Source organism: Thermobia domestica, chromosome 1, assembly GCF_964235325.1.
Source record: "Thermobia domestica chromosome 1, izTheDome1.hap1.1, whole genome shotgun sequence".
NCBI lineage: Eukaryota > Metazoa > Arthropoda > Insecta > Zygentoma > Lepismatidae > Thermobia > Thermobia domestica.
The window spans coordinates 124866169-124894115 of NC_137454.1; the positions used below are offsets into that span (position 1 = coordinate 124866169).

At 35.8% G+C, this 27947-nt stretch overlaps 2 protein-coding genes across 2 annotated transcripts in view; one reads left to right on the plus strand and one right to left on the minus strand.

Annotated features, from left to right (window-relative positions):
* Positions 1–11464, minus strand: part of LOC145688933 (galactoside 2-alpha-L-fucosyltransferase SEC1-like) — a 111707-nt gene extending 100243 nt beyond the window's left edge. The window contains exon 1 of the mRNA XM_081763108.1: positions 11398–11464. The gene's annotated coding sequence lies outside the window, so the exon portion shown is untranslated. The remainder of the gene's footprint in view (positions 1–11397) is intronic.
* Positions 9649–27947, plus strand: part of LOC145688924 (uncharacterized) — a 49800-nt gene continuing 31501 nt past the window's right edge. The window contains exon 1 of the mRNA XM_081763093.1: positions 9649–10058. Within this exon, the coding sequence (XP_081619219.1) occupies positions 9915–10058 (144 nt within the window). The 5' untranslated portion in view covers positions 9649–9914. The remainder of the gene's footprint in view (positions 10059–27947) is intronic.

The window sequence follows — 27947 nt, forward strand, 5'->3', positions numbered from 1 at the left end:
GTCTTTTTTCAAACTACGATGCAATGTGAAGTATTAGCTTTCTTAAAACTTGTGTCCCTTCACATCTCTCCGAATATGTTATCGCATAAATATACATAGAACTTCAAGGTAAACGAAATCGAAGAACAATACATAATATAAAATCGAAGATAATGAGAAGGTCCGATTATTTATTATTTTAAGATGACCGATAGTAACAAGTAAGATAAAACTATAGGATCTAACAAGGAGTGCCTTGCGGATTCACAATTTAATGACGGTTACAGTTAGTCTCGGGAATCTATACCAAAGCTAGGAATAAGACCTGTAACATTTAGATCTTTTGTGGTAAGAAAATATACGAGTCCCCTCAGCAACTAATCAAAAAGATGGAGTCTTTACGATTCTCATTCTATGACTTCAAAACATTATGAATTGCTATGGGAAGCTTCGATGACCAATTTTCACGAGAAGATCACTATTTTTTTATTTTCAATATCATTATAGTATTCAATCATTAGCATGCCCCAAGTGGCCTTTGTTATGAGCAAACAACATATGACAGGTACTGAATGGGACACTAAATTCCAATCTAACGAACATGAACTTCCGGGAGGTATTGACCCTAAGATCATAAAAATCGGTTCCGCTGAGGTGGAAGTCAGTCGAAAATGTCTCTCTCTCTCTCTCTCTCTCTCTCTCTCTCTCTCTCTCTCTCTCTATATATATATATATATATATATATATATATATATATATATATATATATCAAATTTACTTGAAGATGAACGTCCCACGATTATATCCCACCACAGAGAAACCTTATTCAACTCTAGATCGTGAAGTACCAAATTCGATCCCAGCTCCAACCAAAATTGATTTTGTACACAGAATCTTAAATCTTAGGGGATCGAACTATTGACCCCATGCACCAAGTGTAAGCGCTCTGCCATTGTACCACCTGGCCCTGCACCTTCCGCTAATAAATAGGAACACTCGTGAAAACCCGCGGACACGATGTTGTTCACCATAAGATAACTTATTCGGGGATCGAACTAGGGACCCCATGCACCAGATGTAAACGCTCTGTCGCTGTGCCACATGGCCCCCTTCCGCTACTAGATAGGAACACTAAAAACCAATAAACAAACAACATGCTATTGAGAGGTTCTATCACTGCTACGCGATCTGTCAAAACACTTCAACAATCCTAACTTCGATTCCCGACTACTTTTTTTCGTTTTAATACCACTTTGTTCAGCATTACGAAGTTCGATTATATATACACTCATTAACACATCTTTACTTACATGGAGGTCCGGGTTCAATTCTCGATGAGAGAGAGAGAGAGAGCATTGAACACTTGAAAGCATTATAGTGATTCGAAATGAGAAGCTTCGAACGATGAATATCATATACTAGAGTACATGGGAGCCAAGCCCAATCAATATATGAAATTTAATTGCAACTTAGTGACAGAAATTAGCTTAATTTACAAATTTTCATCCTACGTTGTCAAGACATTATGAAATGCTATGAGAAGCTTCCATTATTAGATCATGCTCAATGGAATCCAACACGTTTTTAAAAAATCATGAACTATGGTACTCATCTTAGCAACCCAGCGGGAAGGACGAGGGCGGGGAATCCAAAATAGCTACTCAATGCTATGAGAAGCTTCCGCTTTTAGCTTCGCAGGAGTTGCTGGGGCCTGGGGGGTTCAAGATAGCTATCCAATACAAGACAAGAAGACGAAGAAGACAAGGAAAAGGCATGTTTCATCTTGTTTCTACAACCGGTAGGCGTCCAAGAGTATGAACATAGCAAGTTACTAGTTTAGGCTGGTTTAGGCCCACCAGGAAACGTTCCCAGGGCCAAAATATTCCCACGGGGCTAAAAGGTTTGCTTACTCAGCCATCCATAGTGCCTCGTATTTACTCCGTGCCCCACGCAACCCTTTTTTCTAGGAACATACGAAACCCGTATTTCCTCATTTTCTGTCTACAATATCTGTGAACAATTTCATTCACTTCGGTTCATTTCTTTTTGCCTTTTTGGCGTCAACTTTCAAAATTTTGGGTGGGGGCTTTTGCCCCTAAAAGCGTTTTTCCGCAGAAAATAAAAGAACCGTATTCGTTTATTTTTTGCGTATTGTCAATACTTAAAGTTTCATTGGAATTCATGTCCTTTACACACATCTGACATACTGTTACTAGCACTTTTGATATTTCGTGATCAAATGTTTGGAGAGGTCCCTGCCCGACTCAACCGTTTTTTCCAGGAAAATACGAAACCCGTCTTCCCTCGTTTTAGGTCTGCAGTATCTGTGCACAATTTCGTTCACTTCGGTTCAGTTGTTCTTGCCTTTCGGATGTCAACTTTTAAAACTTTGGGTGGGGCTTTTATATTAAAACTTTAGATTATGTATTTTTTCTTTTTTATAAAATTCTTTTTTATGGGGGGGGGGGAGGAGAGAAACGCTTTCCTCTGATAACTGTTTCTTGCCATTCATCTTGTTTGAACTGTTTAAGTAAGATCATTTTGTAACATTTGATGTCATCTAACTCCGTCACGATAATAAAATTGTCATTCTTAACAATTTATTTTATTCTCTTATTTGCAGTTTGCCACACTGATATATTGGTTACAAAATTGAGGTTTGGACAATCGCCTTTTGAATTCGGAACCAACCCAACTGCCGAAGTTTTTGGGTTGCCTGGAAAAGGAGAATTGCAGGTGGTATTGCACTTCTGGAGTCGTGTACACAATAAAGGATCAGGTCTCAAAATTCTAAAGTTTCTGAAATGTATTATTATTATTATTATTATTATTATTATTATTATTATTATTATTATTATTATTATTATTATTATTAACAATAATAATAATAATAATAATAATAATAATAATAATAATAATAATAATAATAATAATAATAATAATAATAATAATAATAATTAATTCCAACAGTTACAGCAATGTTAATAATACTAAGACTATTGCTAATAATAATCGTAACGTGTAAAAAGTAGTTAATTACGAATATAACAGCCATTTGCTACGGAAAGAGTTGAATATTATAAATATCTGTGTAAATATAATTTACTTCAAATCAGCACAAAGAAAGCAAAATTTATGAGGTATATAACTAAAACAGAACATTATGTTACTAATACGAGGTCAGTGGTGTGGGAATAGAAAAAAACAGACATTATGAAAGATCTGGAAATCACATTTGATAGGTTGTCAATGTTTTGTCACCACACAAATGCTACGCAAACAGCAAGAAAGAACAATAGGCTTTATTTACTTATTTATTATTTCAGAATGATAGAATATGCATTTATACAAATTACTTGTAAGAACTAAGCTAGAATCTGGTTCTGTAACATGAAATAGTATATCAAAAACTTTGACTAACAGATTGACAGTATTCTTGGCACGGACGCGATGGTAGCACCACAAGGGATTTTTAGGTCCATTGTCGTTTATGACTCCGTGTAACGTGGGTTCCTGTCACCACGGCATGGCGCGTCCTCAGGTTGCGGATCGAGGAGAAGGTCTCTAGAGGTTAGCTGCGAATATACTGAATAAGCAGTCGCGGACAGCCGACTAGGAGTGGTCCTCCAGCTTGGGGGTTTGGGTAGGGCTAACAACCTCATCCTGTAAAAAAAAAAAAAAAAAAAAAGCACTTGTTCAGAAATATTCACAAAAGCCTCGGACAAAGACTGATAACTTGGCACGACCTCAGCAAAAGAAAATGGACATGAGATTTGGAACATGGAATATTAGGAGTCTTTATAGGGCAGGCGCGTTAAAATCCGTAACGAGTGAGTTAGAGAAATACAGGGTGGACGTAGTAGGAGTTCAGGAAGTTAGGTGGGAAGGAAATGGATCTGAGAATTTCGGAAATTTTACGTTCTTTTACGGGGAAGGAAATAAAAATCACCAGTTGGGAACAGGGTTTTTCGTTCATAAACGTATATTACCAGCAATTAAACGGGTTGAATTTGTTACTGATAGACTTTCTTTTATTACTCTTAAGGGACGGTGGTGTGATATTATTGTTTAAAATGTACATGCCCCAACTGAAGATAAGGATGACGATATAAAAGACAGTTTTTACGAAGAAGTGGAACGGATATTTGACCAACTCCCGCGATACCATATAAAAATTCTATTAGGGGATTTCAATGCGAAGGTAGGACGAGAGGATATCTTCAAACCGATTATAGGGAACGAAAGTCTGCATAAAGAAAGTAATGACAACGGTGTTAGACTCGTGAACTTTGCAACATCCAAAGACCTAATCGTGAAGAGTACACAATTCCCACATCGCGACGTTCATAAATACACTTGGACATCACCAGACGGAAAAACACACAACCAAATTGATCACGTTTTAGTAGATAGAAGAAGGCAATCTAGCATAATTGATGTCCGGTCGTTTAGAGGGGCTGTTTGTGACACTGACCACTACCTGGTAGCAGCGATAATACGAGAGAGGTTATCGTTGAATAAAGGTAATATTCATTGTCCGAAAACGGAGAGATTCAATTTAAAGAAATTAGAAGAGAGAAATACCAGATTGAAGTTTCGAATAGATTCTCGGCTTTAGAAGATTCGGAGTGCACTAGCGTTGAGGATACCTGGATTGAAATTAGAGATAGCATTAAAATTTCAGCAAAAGAAAAATTGGGATACGCGGAAATACGTAGGAACAAACCATGGTTCGACCAGGAATGCATTAAACTAGCAGAGAAGAGAAAACAGGCAAAATTACGCTGGCTACAAAATCCTAATGAAATAACTACACAAAATTTCGCAGATATCAGGCAAGAAACTTCCAAAACTTTTAGAACAAAGAAACGCGATTTTCTAAAAGCTAAAATTAAGGAACTTGAAGTTAATAGTAAAAATAAAAACATCCGGGACACGTATAAGGGAATCAACGAATTTAAGAAAGGCTATCAACCTCGTGCCTATATATTAAAGAAATCTGACGGTATACAGTTCTCACTGACACGGATAGCATCTTAAATAGATGGAAAGATTTTTTTGACGATTTGCTTAACACGCAACCAAAAACTAGTGTGTGTGGAGAAAAGGTGATACACACCGCAGAACCGTATATTCCAGAACCCAACCGAATAGAAGTAGAAACCGCTATAAAGAAATTAAAGAAACACAAATCTCCGGGTGTAGATGAAATTCCGGCTGAGTTAATTTTAGCTGGAGGCGAGAAATTGTGGAACAAGATACACAAACTCATTCTCCTTATCTGGAACAAGGAAGAATTGCCACAAGAGTGGAAAGAATCAATCATTGTTCCAATTCACAAGAAAGGCGACAAAACTGACTGTAATAACTATCGAGGCATTTCTCTTCTGTCAACATCCTATAAAATCCTTTCAAATATTCTGTTAGCAAGACTGACCCCATACGCAGATGAAATTATTGGAGATTATCAGTGCGGATTTAGACGAAATCGATCAACTATCGATCAAATATTTACCATTCGCCAAATACTCGAAAAAAGTGGGAATACAATACCACAGTACATCAACTATTTATTGATTTTAGAAAGGCGTACGACTCGGTTAGGAGAGAAACATTATACAACGTTCTTACAGAACTTGGAGTACCGAGAAAGCTAATTAGATTAATTAAGATATGTTTAAATGAATCCCAAAGTAAAGTCCGGGTAGGAAAATTTTTGTCCACGAGCTTTCACGTCGAAAATGGCCTGAAACAGGGAGATGCCTTGTCGCCATTATTATTTAACTTCGTTCTGGAATACGCTATAAGGAAAATCAAATATAGCAACCAGAGCCTAGAGTTGAACGGTATTCACCAGGTTATGGCATATGCTGATGATGTAAATTTAATAGGGGATGATAGGAGAACAATAGAAAGAAATGCAGAGATTTTATTAAACGCTTGCAGGGACATGGGTTTAGAAGTAAACATAGAGAAAACTAAATACATGGAAGTGCGTCGGGACCGGAATACAGCAAATTATGGATGCGTTAAAATATAAATAATACTTTTGATAAAGTGCATAGTTTCAAATATCTAGGATCAATATTAAAAGAGGAGAATCATATTCACGAAGAAATTAAATGTCGACTAAAAGCAGGGAATTTGTGTTACTATTCGGTTCAAAATCTCTTGTCGTCGCGAATTCTGTCGAGGAATTTGAAGCTTAAAATATACAAAACGATAATTATGCCTGTTGTTCTGTATGGCTGCGAAACATGGTCACTTACTCTGAGGGAAGAACATAGACTGAAAGTATTTGAGAACAAGATCCTGAGACGAATATTCGGACCCAAGAGGAACAGGAATGGGGAATGGCGGAAACTTCATAATGAGGAACTACATAAGTTATATGGTTTACCCAACATTGTTACTGTCGTCAAGTCTAGAAAGCTTAGGTGGGCGGGTCATGTAGCTAGAATGGAAGAAAGTAGAAACTCTTACAAAGTCTTGACTGGAAGACCAATCGGAAAACGACCATTAGGAAGACCTAGGCGCAGATGGGAGGACAATATTAAGATGGATCTCGCAGAGATTGGAATACAAAGTAGAAACTGGATCCAATTGGCTAAGGATAGAAGTCAGTGGAGAGCTTTTGTGAACGCGGCATTGAACCTCCGGGTTCCATAGGCCATAGAGTTAGTTAGTTAGTTAGTTAGTCGTTTATGACTAGTGCCCTTTAGAACTAATACCATTTACTACTTGTGCCGTTTAGGAATACTGCCGCGTCCCCTATTAATGTATTTACCAGAATAATTTTGTCTTGAAGCACCCGTGACGTTACTCGCGACTTAAGGACCGCGCCATCTTGTCTATTTCAACAATTATCAAGCACACACATTAAGGCTTTTAACAATCATTTCCGCTAAAAAAAAAGAATATATCGATTTGAAAATTGGCAAATGGCATACCAGCATCAGGGTATTTGCCGGAAATTTTCTTCAAGCTTTATCTATCAGTTTATTTAGCTTTTTTTCTTCTTCTTCAGAACCGGGGCGAATCTCAGGAATAGAGGGGCCTTCTATACATATTTTCATTAAATTTGTTTACATGTTCACAACTAAGTCGGCATCGATCTGAACATAACACTTGTTCATTGTAGAAAATGAACGCTCTACCTCTGCTGTGCCCACAGGAAGTAATAGAAGAACACTTGCTACTTCGGACAGAATTGGGAACATAATTCTTCTTTCTTCTTCACAGGCAAGATCCAAGAGTTTTTGATGTATGCTGATGTTAGGACCTGCAGGAACTCTTTTGTAAATGTTAAACTCTAGTTCGAGTTTAGATTTATTAACTTTAGAAATACTGTCCACTTCAGTTAAATCAGGTGAGTCGGGGGTATTTTTAAGCACATCATAGAAGTGAGAAAGCTTTTTGAGAGGACCGCCAAGTATTTCCTTAATGTTGCCAATAATTTTTGATTTGTAACTGGAGAGAAGGGTCTTGAGTTCTTGGGGTTTCAAGTTTTCTTCCATTCTGACACCCTGAGATTTTGCTTTTCTACAACACTTTCAGCACGTTCTGAAATCTCTTCAAAAGTGATACCTTCCAAATGTACAATGACACATTCTACCAACTTCAGCACTGTAACCATATCATTTCCACTTGCCATTTACAGACTTTTGCTTAGTTTTGCAAGTGGCTACAAAATGTATTTAAGAGTACTAGTTTAAAAGTTGTCGATGACTGTCTTAGTTCCAGCAATAGTCCACCAGCATCTAATTACATGTCTCCTGCATCAACATAGATATGCTCTAATGCAATGCATATTGCAGCATAATGTTTGATCACCACAGAAATATTACCTTCATATGAAAGGCCCCTAGTGGAAGCAGATTGCACCAATTTATGAGAAGTAGTGTCTATTGAAGATTCTACTTCCTGCAAAACTTTCAGCCGCTTGTGACTCCCATGAAAAGCTGTGTACAGTTTACTCACTACATTTATAACCCATTTAATATCTTTTGGAGTTCCACATGCTCTTATCAAAATCAGTTGCAAGGTGAATCTTCTTCGAGACGTGCCTGAACTCAAGATTTTTTACCGCTGACATTTGAAGCACCATCAAAAGCCACAGCAGTCAGTTTTGCAGTACTAAGCCCTACTTTATGTATTTCTTGAATTCGATGCATTCTTCCTAAAATAGATTGAACTGGAACAGTACAAACGAAGGTCATCACTTTGCAAGCCTCTATGTAACGTATACAAATACTCAGAATTTCTCCTCCCTTTATATCTGTGTACTCGTCTGACATGAGTGAGAATTTACTAATTCAAAAGAATGTGGCTTTTGTAGATTCAGTGGTGGCAATACGAAAAGATTCTAGAGTATAAGTAACAGAATAATGCGACAAGTGATGTGCATTCTCTGCTGGGTTTCTTATATGCTGCTTTATTGCTCCTTAATGGTCTAGCGATGCCACTGTACAACTAGGGGTCTCCATTTGGATGTATGTGGTATTTCTTAGGAAATAGGAAATATGTGATTTTGAATAAATCTTTAGTTACTACCAAGATACCTTCCCGCTGAATGTTAAACTGCTGATGGACTTGAGTAGCAACACTGTCACTTTGCAATGAGGCCTGTCCCGAACACATAATGGGCTTTACTTTTGTCAAGTTTTCTTGCGTTTTCTGAAAGTTCTCTAGATGAATATAAAAACATAAGGACTAACAAAGGCAGTGTGTTTTTTACAAATTATTCTGCCCAATATTTGACAGACTGATGCTCTCACACCACCATTTCTTCTTTCAAGCTCTGTTATCGAGCGAATGAAACAAGAGCAGTTTTCAATGCTGAACTTAACCGAGCAGATTCCGTGCGCCACCATCAGGGCGCCTGCTTATCATGGATAGGTTTTCAGTTTTCTACTGCTAATCACTTTTATTTTACTGATTATAGTGAGCCAGTTTTGATATTGTTCTGGTATCAGATTTCAGTTCTAACATGGATTGTTTATATGATTCTCAAGCAGTTCTTTGAGCGCAATACTTCAACAAATTTCACGAGTAGGGAATTAAAAATATAAAATCAAAGGTAATATTTAGATTGAACCTATTGAAGGTAATACTTAATGTGTTATGTAGCAGCTACCAGAAAATATCACCAAGAGATTATTTATTGGACTATATTTTACACTTATGGCACCGATAATAGTAGTAACATAAAATTCTACCCCCCTGGAGAGTTCAAGCTGTTATTCCAATGGGAGATATCGCCCATCACAGGGAGGGTGTAAGGGGGTGTAAAAAATTCTCTGCCCAACATCTATTCGTTAGGTTTAATTAATTTTACGACGGGGTGGAGATAATGTTTTTGTTAAGAAAATCTTAAAAATATTTTTAAAATGGTGAGGATAGTGACCCCAGTTCAGAGTTCGAAACTAAAGATTACTAGATGAGTTTATTGTATATTATTGTTATTATTAGTGATATACTCATTTCTATAATTATCATGTGCCCGTCCCCGTTAACCTAAAGGACATAATCTTAGGACATTTAAGTTGAAAGATTTCAATTATCACTTTGGCAAATATAGGATAATTTTTTGCAATATACGATAATTTTAAATATGAAAATAGATAATTTTGTTTGCTAGACTTGGCAGCTCTGATTCTTGGGTGGTTATGTATTTGTGTGGCGGGAAAAATCACTTGCATTTCTGTTTGGCTTGGTTGCTTCACGGAATACTACTTTTCGAAGTTGTATACGTTTAAAAAAACTCATAATCGTATGAGTTTAGTTTGGTATATCATTCTTAGAAAAGAGTGCCTAATAAAACTGAGTGAAATGGAGTAACATTACAGTAGTTCATGCGATGAAGAATTTTTTCTCAACTGAATTGATTGTGTTGGCGTGTGTCATAAATTAATATTCAATTGACGAAGTATACGATGGGTTTGAAACGAGACTTAAAATTTGTTAATTATTACGATCTCTGTCGATTTTGTTTGCAGGATACTCATTTAAAGGTCGATTTATTGGATGTAAAGCAGCGAGGACTACTTGCAAAAATTCGAAGTTTGCTTTCTTTATGTGTAAGTAGGCTATTTCTTTCATTGATCAGACATAAACAACTACGTCCGGCTAAATATATGAGTCCTTATTAGAGTAGACGGTCTCGCCAAATTTTTGGGGTTTACTCGTGCAGATGGTTTTTACCAAGTAAAATATTTATAGGTAAAACACGATGTTAAACAATTTTCGTGAAGGAATACAGCACATTGAAACGAATTTTGAGTGATAGGGAAAGTAGTATGTGTGAGTGTGCTGTTCTACTGTCCTCGCGTATGCGTGCCTCATTGTTAAAGCGCCTGTTTCCTAAGGACGGACCCCCCTGCTGCACGACTGTTTTGACCTGTTAGCATTCATTCTTTTTAGTGTCCACCTAGCACAAGTTCGTTACTGTTTTATGCCATACCTCCACACTGTATACTGAGCCCTCCTGAAGTCAGTCTGCAAGTAGTAATGGAGCTCCTCATTTAGTGCATGCTGTGGTGAAAGAAATTCAAACATCTAACCTAACCTGAAGATGTGAGCAATGTGTTAAAATTTGGTAGATCCGTCTTCTCGAGTAATGCCAAATTTTGATATCTTACATTTTCAGCTTACGGTGGATTCGTTACGACATTAATCGAGCAGAGGGAACTTTCTGTTGGTAGTATCGCCTATGTGAGTGAACCCATATGCGATGTTAATTTTATAAAAATTTAGTAATTTGAGTGCTGGTTTATTTTTCACGTACCACTAGAAAGAGTTATTGAAAGATTTTATTCTTTCACTAATTTCCTTATCGTTCCCTAGAACGTTTCCGCTGGGCGACGTAAAAATATCTCACTTGGTATAGACAAAATTCAAGGAGGCCTCCAGGAATAATTGTTGAAAATTTACAGTCTTTACGATGTGGGTATAAATATAGGTTCTGGATGTACTTTGGCCATTTCATTCATTTGAATCGTTGAATGAACCGGTTCGTCGGAACTTCATTAATATCGCTATAAACCAGTTCCTCACGAATGGAATCGGTCAGAAATCATAGTGGTTATGAATGTAATAGTACATTCTATTACAATAATTTTTCTATTTACAACATTCCAATTTCTAAGTATTGATATGTATAAGACTTAGGGAACTTCCTATCGAATCAGTTCTAAATGTAGCAAAACTTGAAATACGTAACGTATTAAATAATAGATGAAACTACAGCAAGAACCACCACACACATAAAGAAATAAGGGGAGCAAGCTCCCCTAACCCCCTCTTATCAGGAAAAAAAAAATATATACGTAAGGGGAGCAAGCACTCTTAACCCCTTATACAGCAAACGAAACCAAAGAAATGGTTTACAACTATGAAAAGATAATAAGAAATAAATACCTGATATTTCAGTGCGGTATATACAATTTCAACGTATGCTGTACGAATAAATACTTTTACAAAAGGCAAGTCTTTACTTTGACTCAAACAGTGACTGCAACCGATTCATCTGACTCGGTTCCCGGAGCAGTTTAGGAATCATTCCTAAACTGCTCCGGGAACCGGATCAGATGAGTCAGTTGCAGTCACTGTCCGAGTCAAAGTAATGTATACTGTAAGTACAAGGGCCAAAATGTTACTAAACACCGTTCCTCCTATAAGTAATTCACTATTTTTAAAACAAGCTGATGTGCCCCTTGCACTTAAGATTATAGTATAATTCTTAAAATTATACATAATGTTCTATACAAAGTAAATCTAGCAAAATACTCAAATGAAAAAAAAAAAATCAAGAATAAAAATAATATCAATTAAACAATGAAACCACTCACTGCTAATGATAGACAGATCCAGCATGGCGTAAAAATAGAAAATATCGCTCTCCAAGTGACAAACTATCAGCAAATTTATGCCGCCGTACATGCCAGTTAGGGTGTCCCTTATTTTCGAAAATTGGAAAAATTAGCGGGCCACCCGTTATTTTTTTTCTTTTTCGTTAGAATAGGTTACACATAAAAAAATTCTTTAATATTCAAATATTTACTGGTCGCTCAAGCCTTTTGAAATCAGGTATACAGAATGTTGCTATTCGTATATACATCAAGAGATGACTAACAGATAGCAGCACTATTGTAACAAAAGAAAAGAGCCATTGACAATAATTTCTTGTGCAATGTGCACAAAATTACCTTGCTGTTTAACGTCTTGTTAATCTGTGTGCAGGATTTTGTTCCAATTTATATTTAAATATCAATTTTAAGGTCTTTCTCTTATTAAATAACCAAACTACCGTTGTCGTTTAGGGGCAAACTGGGAATTTAAACTTGATTAAGGCAGCTTTGGCTCTTTCTACTGTATCTCGTGCGTTAGTAAATCGTGGTGTTTGGTGTACCATCAATCAGTAAGATGTTGGAGAGGATCTCGGTGCATTAACTTTGAGTGAGAAATGGAACAGAAAAAGAAAACCTCCTACTCGACTAGGAATAATAGTAAAATTTACTTGCTGGGCAGCACAGACCATGTGATACTAGGTAGCAAACTCCCTTCCAATAAACAAGTCCTGAAATTGTTTCTCCATCATCACCTATTGTTGAAAAAGATTGTACGAGAAAGTTCACACTGTGTAATGCAAGAAGTTGAGGAATTTTGGGAAGGAGCACGCATTCCAATTCGTGCGAGGAGGCACACGGTCACCAAAGTTAAACAGTTATTTGAGAAGTGGTGCAAGAAAAATGCCAGTAGGAAAACTAATACACAAGTGAATAATGAAAAACAGTTTGTGGGTGAATTAGAAAAAATGTTTTATATCGCTTGTGCTAATGCTTTGGATGTGATGAAGAATAAAGAAGGCAAAGACTTCCTCATAGCGCAGCGACAACCTAGCCGTCCAGGAACAATGGGTGGTATGGATAAAACACTTGCCGTGAGAGAGTCGAGATCTAGAGATAGACAGGAAAAATTTAACAAAATGAAACAGAAAGAACTGGAACGTCAAAGCAAGGAAACAGTGGTGACTTTGGATGCAAGTATTTGATCTGATGAAATCGAAGGTGACGACTCAAATGCAATTTCTAATGACACTTTTACTCACAACTTTCAACCAACTCTACAGAAGGTAACACCAAAGAAACGAGCAAGACAGAGTGTGTTTAGCAACATTAGATAGAACTAAAGTGAGCGTTAGGAAAGCAACGTATTTAATAACTGCTACTGCACAGAGCTTAGGACATGATACAACTAAACTAGCTATAAACCGCTCAACAGTTTCACTTAGTCGGCAACATCATCGTAAAGCATCAGCGGAAATGTTGAAAGCCAAATTTCAACCTGAGGGGCCACTTCAGGTTCAGTGGGACAGCAAGCTAATGGATGACGAGTACAACAATAAGAAAACAGAACGTTTACCTGTGGTTGTTAGGGATTTGTCTGGTAAAGCTGAAGACAAAGTGCTAGGAGACGCAAAATTAGAAAGAACCACTGGTCTTGCACAAGCTACAGCAGTTGTTGAATTGTTAAAGGACTGGAAAATTGCCGACAGAGTAACTGCACTGTGTTTTGACACAACTGCGAGTAATATAGGGAACGTATCGGGTACTTGCACGCACTTACAGCGTCTTTTAAAGAAAAAACTTCTTAACTTACCATGTCGTCATCACATTTTGGAATTAATGCTTGCTAATGTATTTAAAATTTGCGTTTGTGGTAGTTTAACGACTGGGCACAAAGTTGCATGTTCGAGACATTACAACAATTTTGGGACAAACTTCCCCAGACACAGACGAAATTTCCCCAACTGCAAGAAACAAACTCTTAGTAAAGAAAATCACTAGGGATGTATGAGTGTGTATAATTATGTATTGTATATAATGTGTGTATGTGTAAAAAGTGGTATTTACACCAAATGTGTTACGAATAAAATGTTTTCTTCCATTCAGTTACGTAGACCTGCGCAGGTAAGGCTCTCTTGTAATTGTATGAATGCTTTATAATGGAAAAAAGCTAATAAACTTTGTTGAGCTTGAGCGACCTCTAATTATTATCGCATCAAACTGAAATTTTGCTCAAATTCATTTTATATGGAAAGGAAAAAATTTAAGAAGTGGCCCAGTGATTGTCTCGAATTTCGTTTTTTTGGATATGCATAAGGGACACCCTAATGGCAGTAAAATACAAAATTGATTCCACACACGAAAAAATAAGATAGCAAGCGCAGTTACGCAATACTCAACTTCACACTACTGAAAAATATTCCTTTCCGCACATACGTCGATTTATTAAAGCAAGCACATTTGCTATTATTGCAAACAAGAAAAAACAATAAACGCCCACTTTTACCATACATCAGAAATACCTTTAGCCTCCGACCACATGCTTCCTCAAACTTCCTACAAGGAGACAGAACATGTGACATCGCACTACCAAACTATCATATGACTGTACGGAGACACCTAGCAGGGAAAGTATGAACGACCGCCAATCTAAACTAAGAACGTCACACGGAAGGAACGAACAGTTCTAACAAGTGACTCAGGCAGTAACAGTTCCAGGAAGTGACTGAACCTTTAAGAACCGATTAAAGTCACTGTTTGAGTCAAAGTAAAGACGTGCCTTACAAAATGCTGTAAGCGGAACGAAATTTCCTGTTCATAAATAATATCCAAACTGCAACATCATCTGTTGTGACCCATGTGTGCAGCTCGAACTCATCTTCAAATGGCATCAATGAACATCCATGATAATTATTTTCATAAGAATCACACGTATTTCCAATCCACATCTAGTAATAAAGCTGCCAATTCGCACAGACAAATGCTTCCAGTAACACGAATGTTGACGCTTGTAAAACTACACCTTTAACCGATTAAGTCAAATTGTATTTAACAGCTTCTGTAACTCCATTTAATTTCCAGTACTTTCACTATCCATATCAGTTCCCCATACTAATGCTCTTAAACCAATAAGTATAATATTTCGTATCAATCCGTATATATATAAAGTATCCATATCAATCCGTATATATATATAAATCCGTATCAATCCGTATATATATAAAGTGTATTGCATTTATCACAATCAGAGCTTAGAAGCGAACCATCTGCATCTACAACTAACCACGTGAAAGATTGAAGACGATGATTCAAGGTTACGTCACACCATCCATAATTCCTTGTTCAAACAAAAAACCAACAGCACATCAGGAACCACATGACCCTATTTCAGCACTGAATCGCAAAAATGATTGTAATGGCCAATGTAAAGACTTGCCTAGGGCATAAGATCTACAGTGCAAAAGACACGAAAAAGCCTGTGTTAGATGGCCACTAAAAGCACGAATACTATTTAACCGAGTCAGAGCAGGGCGAAGCTGATGGCTCCGCACGGGGAGGCGTTTTAAGGAGCAGGTGCGTCAGCGACGGTAGTGAAAAGTAGTTTTCGGCAGTGATCCAGTTTCAACAGCACTTATAATGGTTGCATACCAGTAACGGTCGACTTGTGAACGTAAAATAAAAGTTCTGTACGCTGTGCAGAAATATATCATCGGTGAAAAGTATCGTATGGGGCTAATAGTCATCTTTCATATGCACTCGCTTATTTTATACTTCGTAAGGCACTTGTAATGATTTCACACAAAAAATCCTACGACCTTACTTAGATGCATACCCACGATCGCTGACGCATCCCCGCTTGACGTATGAGATTACTAGCTTTCCCCTTCCCTGACTTGGGTGGCATTCGTGGTTTTTTGTGACCATTAGCAGAGTTTGTGATTTTTGGACTATAGCTTTCATGTCACATCTGGACGTCATATTTATACGCAAATCGGTATGCTTCAGCTGTGCATCCGTAAGTAGGACTGTTTTAAAATTTTATACGAAGTTAGGATCTGATGCTTAGGGTAGGGTAGGTGTAAGGAGGGTCGGATTAGCTTTTTGGATCCATTAGGTTATATTGAGTGTACAGCATAAGGACACCAACTGAAGCGGGCATTTTAAAATTCACACCTATAATGAATTACTGCGTAAAATTATTCCGTGTTAGTTTATCCAGGTCATTTAATCCACCATCTCACGAAATTCCTTCTTGTTAGTAATACAAGAGTCAACCTATGTGAAGTTTCTTCTTCTTAGACAAAGTTGGTTTGGATTTAAGAGGCGATCAAAGTTTGGGAAAATAGCACATGTAAACAGCTTCCGAGATTCTACCTTAAGATTGTATGTACTCTTAATGGAATATATTATAGCTCAAGATCCAACAAACTTAACTGCATGAAAATTTTCTTAGAGAAGCGCTAAGGTTTGTAGATTTCAGTAAAAATCATCAAAATAAACAACTCCTGTCTTTGTTAGAAAAAGAAAAAAGAAAAAATATTATAACACTGCATCACTAAATAGGAATTATTACACAAAAGTGCAGATGTTTTGGAGGTAATTTTTGTCTTCAGCCAAAAGAAGCGTTCTGCTCTAAAGAGTTATGAAAACAGAAAAAAATTGAGATTTTGAGTACGTGTTGGTATTATTAATAAATGTTATGAATTTATGTGGTGTTAAATTACGAATTAGAATATATATATATATATATATATATATATGTTTAAGCTGTGGTGTGGGGGTTGAAGTATCCCAAAGATTGCCCTCAAACCAGTACAGGATGGGCCCAAGTACACAAATGCAACATAACTGGACACTTACTTTCTATTAATAAATAAATAAATGAAAGGACTCTCTGAACTCAACCACTTGTTATTTTAAATAACAAATTTTACATATTCAAAGCAAATTAACGCTGTTAAAATAGACAGACTTGTTCATGTACTTTTTTTTTCGTTAGCGTACGCGCCTTTTTGACATGGGAGACCTGAGTTCGATTCCCGGCGGAGCTCATGTGGTTTGGATTCCATGTTAATCAGTAGGTCTAGTCTCATAGCCTCGCTGCTGAAAAGGACGTTAAAATCAACTCAGTTATTTTTTCTTCGTGATTAGTCACCGTTCAGATATGACTTTTATTACCTTTTCGTTTGTTTAATGCATGGATTTCGTACAATTCTACCTTTTTCTCCGTAAGTTTTATTTTTTTTTTTAATATTTTTTTTAGGGAGGATGGGCTCGTGCGGAACTTAACCCCACCTTTCACCTTCGGTGCGAGCGGTCCCGGGTTCGATTCCCAATGGAGCAGGGTTTGGAAAAACCCAACCCACCTGGGCCCATGTGGGTTTTTTCGGGTTTTATTGTTTTTTTTTTGGTTTAATTGGGTTTTTTCGAAATATTTCAATCTCTTTGGAGTAAAAATGTTAAAATATGATTTATATTTGATGAGTGTCATTGTCACAACTTGCAACAACTTTTTATTCACTGCTGTTTTGAAAAAAATGCCGCCATTTTGAAATTTTATATTGGATCGCCGAAAAAATCTATACAGCAAATTTAGAATGTCTTGTGCTTCTACCCTCAAAATATCAACTTAAAAAGTCCGAAAATTGCACCTTGTTGCATGGATACCCGCTATTTTGAAAAATGGACGCCATTTTGAAATTTTATGCCGCCAAAATATATACAGCTAATTTAGTCTCTCGTGCTTCTACTTTGAAAATTTCAACTTGAAAGACCTAAAATCGCGCTTTGTAGCGTGGATATCAGCAGCGGCGTAAATTTCTCTTCAACATTGGGGGAACGGGTAACGGAATACATATGCGATGTAGAAAATATTTATGAAGGCGAAAAATAATGCTGAGGAGGATTACCCATGTCGGTCTCGGCGTCCTCCACAGGGGACATAAAATATGACGACATTATTATTGCTTTATAACTTTAAAATCCGCCCGGCAACATTGAAAACTGTTTACAAGGGATGATCCAAATATGATCATTTCCTGTAAACAGTTTTCAATGTTGCCAGTCTCATTTTAAAGTTTTAAAGCAATAATAATATCGTCATATTTTATGTCCCCTGTGTGGGACTCCGAGACAACATGGGTAGGGGAGCAGAGTTGTCTTCAACATCGGAAGGCGGTCAGATTTGAGGCTTATTCTGGGAGGTATCAATTTCATCTCACTTTCCTTTGTGACAGTTGGACACAAATCATCACATTTCTTCCTAAAGACATTTCCAATCGGATTATTGAGGGGGACAGTTCCAAGATTGTAGGGGATATGTCCCCATCATCCCCCCGGGATTTTCGCCAGTGGATATCAGCTATTTTTTTTTAAAGCGCGCCATTTTGTAATTTTACGTTGGTATGCTGCCAAAATCTAAACAGAAACTTTAGTGTGTGTCTGGTTTGTATCCTGAAAATTTAAAAGACCGAAAGTTGAACACTGTGTGGTAAAGTCAGACAAACTAACAAATGTAGATCGAGTCATCCTAGGAGCCTCAGTGACGTTTGCCAAATATGAATACCAAATAGCTATATTAATTTAAAACAAAGACATATAGTGGTTTTCAAAGCTAAACCAAGTTTTCTTATCAGCAGTAAAACTGTCACCTGGCTGTTAGAGGCCACGTGCGGTTTGTCAACCAGTTGGATGTTGCTGGTATTACAAAAGCTGAGCCGTTCTCCCTGTCGCCAGGGTAAACAATGAAGTCTCGAACTATTCTTTCTGAGTGTTGCAAACCAATAAGCAGATACATAAAACCAGAATAACCATTTAAAATAGGGATAAAATAAATACAAGTCATTCAACAAGTAATTTTCTCTCCTATTAATATAATAATAATCATAATAATATGATAGTTTTTACGTCCGAGCCATTTCGGGCTACTGTGCATTTGCGGTAATGCTCGGAAAATAGAATAGAAACTGGACCGCACGTTGGACCGATATTGTATTTTTACCCGTATGAATCGGGTTTGCCCGATTGAACCGTATGAATAAGGATGACCTGATAATCCCGTTTTTATGAAAACAAGCTGAGTCTGTCATTATTGTAAATGATGTGTTGTTTCACTTTATTATCATAACACAAATTGTTCTAATTATCATGTACGAACTCATAACGAGTCTATCGGTTCAAACGGTCCAAACAGGCCTAACACGGGTCAAACGGGTTTATCAGGTCTAAGGATCGAGTAAACCGAACGCAATGGGTATCGGGCGGGTACAGTTTACCCGAAAAGTTCAAGTACTAATTATAGGTTAAAGTCAATATTTAAGAGCTCTAATTGTTTGCATTCACTTTTTTCTTTCTTTTTTTAGGTAGCCGACCAACGAAATTGCGGATACATAAATATAAATGCTCAAATCTAAATTATTGCATTATATTATTGCAATGAGCATCAACGTGATTTACTATTGGGAGTTAGCGTGGTGCACTAATGTTAGTCTTTTATAAATATTATTATTATTATTATCATTATTATTATTATTATTATTATTATTATTATTATTATTATTATTATTATTATTATTATTATTATTATTATTTGTTTATGCCCTTCATGCAACTTAGAATCAATCTCACATAAAGCACTATATCAGACCTGATTGAACATTATTTTGAAAATTCTCACATGAATAGATAAAATAAACATTTGCAACTTAACACTTCAAGAGTTCAAAACATGTCCTCATTTTCGTTTTCCTCAGTTTCTGAAGACGATTGATCTATCTCGATGACAACATGATCTTTGTCTCCATCAAAATATTTTGCAAGACATGATAACTTTGTTGAATGTCCTGGGAAAATATTATTATTATTATTATTATTCGACAGGCCATCTGTCTATAATGACAATTTTAAAACTTTCTTTAATAAAAGGAAATGATTAAAAAGCATTCTATTAAGTACCTAAATCCTCATATGTATTAATGTATGCAGGTTAATATCTGAGTAATAAAGCTATCATTATTAATTTCCTGTGTATAGTATCATAATTTGTAGTTTGTCCAGTTTTTATACACGTGACGAATCACATTAGAAAGTGATCAATTATATATTAACCTGTATAACTTTATCTTAAAGTTAGAAATAATAGGTATATATTTACAAGCAGAGCAGATAAACAGGTACAATCTTTATTGAGCCTATTACTAATATTACATATTATTATTAGCAATAATAATAATGATAACTAAATTCCTGGCGCAACAGCCTTTAGAAGGCCTGGACTTATGACACTCATTTCTGTGGGGTAATGTGTTTAGAGGTCTGCACGGGCTCCGGCTACTATGATAACCGTAATGGGGTTAGCCATACTGACAGCTTTATACAGTTCTACCTGAGTTGGAGCGGCAACGCCTAAATCTAGTTACCATGAAGGATTTATGGTAGGGACAAGTAAACCCTTAGATCTTGACCTTCGAGGAAAAAATTGGGTTATGTTTTGTCGCGAGCTGTAATTCATCAAAATGTCTTAAATATTTTTCAACGTAAAATAAATGGTCTTATTGTTGAAGTTCACTTTCGATGCTTTGTGCATTCAATTACGGGAATTACCCGAGCACTTGTTGCAAGACCGTTCTTTTCCGAAAATTAATTTAAAACAATTAACAAAGATAGGCCTATAATCCATATTTTATAAAGTAAATGTTTCAAAATGTCTAAAATGAAATGAAAATAAATAGATTTATTGTTGAAGTATTCACTTTCGATGCTTTGTGGGTTCAATTGCGGGAATTTCCCAAACACTTCTTTCACGACGGGTTTTTCCTGAAAATGCAGCTTGCAGGAAACACACTATTCACGGAAAGTATTTTCTAAAATATACAGTCGCTTACTTTACTTCAAATAGGCTATAAACATAATCCGCACATTAATTTGTTCTACAATTATCTCAAGCTAAGGTGAGGTTTTTTAAATTTATTTATTCATTCATTCAGTGCATTTAGAGCTTTATAAAGGTCTTCTGTTGAATATTGTTGTCTATCTTAACATCTTAACATGAAAGCATATAATTCGCCCAAAGAAAATTTAAAATCTGATAAAAATAACTTTCAATGTCATCACCTTAGTTGTACCAATAATACACTAACAAAAAAGTCAAAAACTCAGGTGGGTTTTAAGATGGGTTTTTTCAGGTGGGTCCAACCCGAAAAAACCCGGTGGGTTTTTTCGGGCTGGGCCCACTTGAGCAAACCCTGCAATGGGGGCACACGGTCGGAAAAGTGTAAAAGATTTTTCAAGCCAGCCATCCTGAATCAGGCGGCAAATGCCGGGGTGCCAGGCCGTCTCCTTTCTTCCCCAATTCTTTCTTCCTTTCCCCGGATAGTGTGCGTGCCAAAATACATCATCCCTCAAACGTGACGGGCTAAATGGCCTTAGATGCCGAAGGCCCAGAAATGTAAGATCGTAAATCCTTAACCCCACCTTTCCTTTCCTACGTGTACCTTACGTAAGTGCAACTTTTTTTTTTTTTTTTTTTTTTTTTACTTCAGCTTAGGTTAGTTTACGTTTCTTGTGTATAAGTTAATTATTTTATGTATTATTATATATTAATTATTATTATATTTACCTGAATTTGATTTAAAATGTAAATAACGGGAGTCATTCAGGTAAATATTTTATTTTTCATATTATTATACATTAATATACAAGTATATACAGAAAATGGCTATGGAAATATTTTATTCGATTTATTTATGTTCAGCTTTGCTTCCCTTCCAGTATATCAGTCATTCCTCGGACGTCCAAGTGATGTCCAGCAAATGGAACAGTTTATCCATAAATGTACATGCATGGGACGTCCATATTTTAAGTCATCTACCTTACTTAAGTTCAGCTTAGGTACGCGCAGTTTTCGTAACTAGGATAGGTTAATTTAATGATACACAAGGAGTGAAAAAGTGCAATGTAGCCCGAGATTCGAACGCGGAATTTTCGGAATATTGGAACTGATGTTCCCAGGTAGTGAGTTTGCCGGGAAAATACAGTTTCAACGTGACATAATAGCTTACACTTTTGTTTATGGGTTAACGCCGTACGTTATAAGTGAACAAATTTAGTTTGGTGAAGGAGACAGTTGTGCGATTTTGGAGTACGGGAAAGGGCAAATGTGTAATCGTTATATTTCATCGGAGTTTGTAAAGAATTCTACAGCCCTTGATCTTTTAATTGCGTTCATCGTAGCGCATTCATCACGGAACTTAAAAAAGATAGTTCAAATTTGAATGGATATCCCCAATATATCTGCATACCTTCAATTCAAATCTTAAGACGTCGAAAAATGACCCTGTAATTCTTGATATAGCAATCTTTAATTTCTTACGTTGCGTAGAGCATTTAAGGCTGCAATTCTGGAAATGCTGTGGAGAATCGTTGGACTTGTAAGGCCCTATATAACTTAATTAAAGATTTTCCAGCACACCGTGCCGAGTACACCTGTAGAGGCTGAGAAAATTTTCCAGAGAAGTTTTGTTCCGTGTTTACTTGAAAATAGTAGTGTTGCTCAGTGAACCATTGATATTTATTATATATTCAGGATGTTAGGAATCATAAGAAAGCTCTCAGGTTGTGTCAGGTGTGTTGCAAGAAAATAAAATACTTATTCATGAACTTAAATTTTCTTAAAGCACTTGCTTCAGAGAACCTTTTCTTGCTGAATTTCAGACTGATGCTCTTTTTAGTCTATTTCTATCTGATGTGATAAGAAAAAAAGTGGGAAATTCCATGTGAAATCAACTAATGAAATGACTAAATCTGACCAGACCATCTTAGATTTTTGTAAACATTGTTGCACAGCTTTATTACAGTGGGAAATGAAAACATACCAAGTATTATTTCTCTCCTCCTGAATGTGTTCCCATACAAGGTGTTCAAAATTTTCAAAAAAGGGCATTTTTTTTCGTTACTGTGATTATAAAAAGCTGTCATAAAATGGTTGTGTGCACTAGAGACATGGAACACACACCATTGAAAAGCTTAAAGATTGGTTTACAAGATGTACTGTACCGTCAAATGGGGTGAATAGAAACATGGGGGTGAATAGAAACAAAACTCCCAGATTAGTTTTGGATTTATCTGGACGATAAATTAATCAAGAAAACTGAAATTTCTTAACATAGTCTTATACGGCTAAAGTGTCCAGGGCAGAGACAAAATGTTTTCTGAGTTGGGAACACTGAGGTAGACGGCAGTAGCATTAATGTGTTACTGAAATCTTACACGGTATTTTAGCGCTCCTTAAACTTTCTTGGTAAGTATGACATTTTCATATTTGTTGCATTTGAACATATGCCTATTTTGTAGTTTGTTGTTTCATTTATTGACGTTCATAGTAAAAGTTTTCCTTTTGTAAATTATTTTTAATCAAAATTTAACTTTGCTGGGTTATTGTTATGATTTTTAATTAGTGGGGTGAATAGAAACACTCCTTGGGAAATTCTTGAAATTCCTCAAGGAGTGGAAAATTCTTGAGGAGCAGAAAAAAGGACCTGATAGGAATGTATCAACCATCTCTAAGAACAAATTTCCAAGTCTTCTGAAAAAAAAAAAGTGTGAAACTGAAGGAGGAAAATATCAGGGCTGGATTTGAAAAGTGTGGAATTTTTCCCCTTTGTCGAGACCAAATACTGAGGATGTTGCCAAAAAAAGACAATGAACGAGAAGAAACAGAACAGCAAAAGTCATCTCAGACTGTAAACCGTACCCTTATGGATCTTCTCAGGAGCATGAGAGAAGATGAAAAAATTAAATAAGGGAAGAAGAGAGTACGAATAGATGTTTCTGGTAAGAGTTTTGGTTTGTTTTCTGAAAATGATACATTTTCATCAAATCACAACGAAACTCAGCCTACATTTGTATTGTCGGAAGAGAAGAAAGACAACACTCCAGAAGACAACATTCCAGACGATCACGAACTAGATGATGGTTTTCTAAAGCTGGTGATTTTGCTGTGGTAAAATGAGAAGCTAAAACTCGATGAGACTATTCAGCACCCAAGTGCGAAAATGGGAACATGATGCATATGTGGGAGTGTTTTATAAGAGAGCACATAAACAATGAAATTTTCAGAACGAAACTGTTGGGTTTTATTAGGAGTTCGTCAGCACGCTTTAAGTATATGATAACTTTCGGGCCCCTTCGTGGCTAATCGGTTAGCGTACGCGTCTTTGGCGTGGGAGACCCGGGTTCGATTCCCGACGGGAGCTCATGTAGTTCTGATTCTACGTTAATCAGTAAGTCCACGTCTCATATAGCCTCGCTGCTGAACGGGACGTAAACCTCAAAATCAACTCAACTCATAAGTTTCCCTGATGATTTCAGTGGTTTAAATCTTATTCAAATATCATGAAAACTATATGGTCGTTTATACCTATATTGTGCATTGTATTGTTTTATAAGTTTGTAACTTATGTAATACTGGTCCTATTGAACTAATATCTTGCAGGTATCAAATAAATAGTTCGTTTCAACAAATACGCTGTTTCTTTTTTACCTTTCCAATAGTATAAAAGAAACAACAATGAAAATAAAGTAATTGTTTCTATTCACCCCATGGGTAGGGGTGAATAGAAACATTAAGAAAAATCAAGGTGAAGAAAAGTGGAGTTGATAAATTAATATTACGTTTCCTGAAATTCATTAGAATATTAAGACCTTTCTTTTGGAATAATCTGATACGCGAAATCTTTAACATTACCAGACTTATATTCTCATATAGCCAAAAATGTGTTTCTATTCACCCCATTTGACGGTATTGAAAAAACCTCTACAGTAAAAAATAATACTTCAAAAATTTAAAGTAAAATTTGAATTTCGCACAGAAATGTCCCTGTGAATTTGTTCAAAATTATCCAGATTGTAGTCTTACATGTGCACTAAAACACCACAAAGTTGCATTTTGGCCACTCAGTGGGATCCGATTCAAAATTCAACATAAACTAACAGGGCTGGGAAAAATGCTTTAAATCGTGTGAACTTCATGGTGACGTCTCCACATATGAAACCAGCTGCATTACGGTGATGTACTTTTCACTTTTTAATCAAGGGGTCCCGTGTTCAATTCTCGGTCGAACCATAATCTTTCAAGTGTAAACCGAGTAGCGATTCGAGGTGTCCGTTTAAGCGAAAGTCTTCTCCATGATAGCCTTGGTATTTCATAATTATGTTAAGCCTAAACATACGAAACGAAACCAAATTATATATTTCTACTTGCCTGAATGCCTGTTTTATGAAGAAGCCAAGGTTGCTTAAATATATTGATAGAAATTGGCAAAATTTATCAACTGCCTACGCAGCTTCCAACATCAGCTTTGATTTGACTTTGTTTTAATTTTGTTGAATGATATCTACATACCAAATTTGTAATTTAATACCTCAGTTTTAGCGTAGTGATTATGATACGTTGACCTTAAAATTTTATATACAAATACATTTAAAGTAGATATGCAAGGGCTCGAAAAAAAGGCTTTTTTGAAAAAAAAAAAAAAAAAACTGTTTTTTCTGCTTCGGAAATTTTGGGCATTTTTCAAAATTGTGCTTTAAATTGATAGAGCAGACTTTGTTTCGCTTCTCTACAGCACAAAAACTCATTTAGTTAGTGGTTGATGTAGGTAATAATTAGAGTAACCCACATTATGCTTTATTTTTTGTGTAATTATACTTTATTTTTCTTCCAAATTATACTTTTTTATGCTTTATTGTTAATTTCATTCATTGTTTTATATTAATCGTGTATAATTTAAATATTTACTATGCATTAAATATTCTAAATATCTTGATCTATTTATTAATATTTTATGCAAGCAGTTTATTTCATACTTAATGAAATTTCTACGTAATGCATTGTAAAGAGAGATGCTTTACTCGAGTCAGTTTTTATTTCACTTGTGTGCGCCTTAGAGGTGCATCGTATATACAGAAATGGAAAGTAAATGATATCACCAAAAAAATACAGAAAGTGCTCAAGTTCAAGAGGTACACATAACAATATACAGTGGAGTTCTTGTGTACTATTCGTTGTTGGCGGAAAGTTTTATTCATTTCCTTTTTTTTTTTTTTCTCCACATCAGAGGATTACACCGAAAAGTTTACAGAAATAAAAATTAGCTTTTCATTGTTGCATTGTTACGTTCTCAATGATTTTGCTTTGTAAATATTGGTTTTAAAAATAATATAGTAGGCCTGTGTTAAACTTGCAGTTAAACAGTATTTTCCAAGAATTGTGCTATATATTTTAAATTATGCTTTATGATTTATTTTCTAAAATTATGCTATATCATGCTTTTAAAATTAGTTTCTTATGGACCCTTAAATAACCACAAGCATGTTAAAGTACCGACCATATGTCTAAATTGCTATTGTTTTTATGCTTTTGGATTGCTCTAGTAATAATATAAAACCTAAAATAAACCATGAATTTCGAAAAGATTTTTTTAAAATTCTTAACAAATTTACATTATGAATTCCTAAGGCTTAACCAATAGATGTAATAATTTTTTAACCTCTTATACACAAAGTAAGTACTTTTATCTTTAAAAAAATGATACACAGATAATTAGCAAAATTGTGTGTAATATTTTTACTTCAAAATATCACACACCCTCTTTTTGAAACAAAATAAAATTAAACATGAGAGAAATACATTTATATGATAATCTTAAAATCTGCACATGAAGAGCTTGGTTTCGGATGGTTCTGCACATTCTTGAAACTTTAAAGTTTTAACTTTCATATACATTGTATGGATATTTCGAACAAATTTTTCATCATTGATTACATACGTAATAATCTGTTACCACCTATTAGGTGCTTTGGATCTGCAAAATCGGTAAACTTTCGAATTCTATAATGCACTGACTGTTCCTTAAGCTTGTTTAGAATTGGGCAAGTACCGAATTTTCTGTTCATGGATCATATGCGTAATAGACTGTTCATCTGATCGTGTGGTTTCCTAGGCTTATAACCACCATCACAGTTTACCCAGTCCTGAAGGTTTCTGAATTTTTAAGGACAGGAATTCAACTTTTTTGTTAAAAAAACTGTGGAATACATTTAAGAAGAGTGGAAAAAATCAATCACTGTTTCAATTCACAAGAAAGGCGACAAAACTTACTGTAATAATTAGCGAGGCATTTCCCTTAATATTATATTAACAAGATTGATTCCATACGCAGGTGAAATTATTGGAGATTATCAGTGTGGATTTAGGAAAATCGATCAACTATCGACCAGATATTTACTATTCGATAAATACTTGAAAAGAAATGGGAATATATTACCCAGTACATCAGCTGTTTATTGATTTTAAAAAGTATTGTACGGTTCTTACAGAATTCGAAATACCGAAAAAGCTAGTTAAATTAATTAAAATGTGTTTAAATGAATCCCAGAGTAAAGTCCGAGTAGAAAAATTCTTGTCCATAAGCTTCAACGTCGACGAGAATGGTTTGAAACAGGGAGATGCGCTATCGCCATTATCATTCAGCATTGTTCCGGAGCACGCTATAAGGAAAATTAAAGATAGCAACCAGGCCCTAGAGCTGAATGGTATTCACCAGGCTATGAAGTATGCTGATTATGTAAATTTAATAGGGGATGATGTGAGAACAATAGAAAGAAATGCATAGGCCTTACTAAACGCTTGCAGCGACATTGGTTTAGAAGTAAATGCAGAGAAAACTAAATACATGGAAGTTCTCCGGGATCGTAATACGGCAAATTGTGGATGCGCTAAAATATCAAACAATACTTTCGACAAAGTGGATATTTTCAAATATCTAGGATCAACATTAACAGACCAAAATCATACCCACAAAGAAATTAAATGTTGACTGAAATCAGAAAGTTCGTGTTATTATTCAGTTCAACGTATTTTGTTGTCGCGAATTCTGTCGAGGAATTTAAAGCTTAAATATATAAAACTATAATCATGCCTGTTGTTCTGTATGGTTGTGAAACATGGTCGTTTGCGATGAGGGAAGAACGCAGACTGAAAGTATTTGAAAATAAAATCCTGAGACGAATATTCGGACACAAGAGGAACGGGAATGGGGGAAAGTTCATAACGAAGAACTGCAT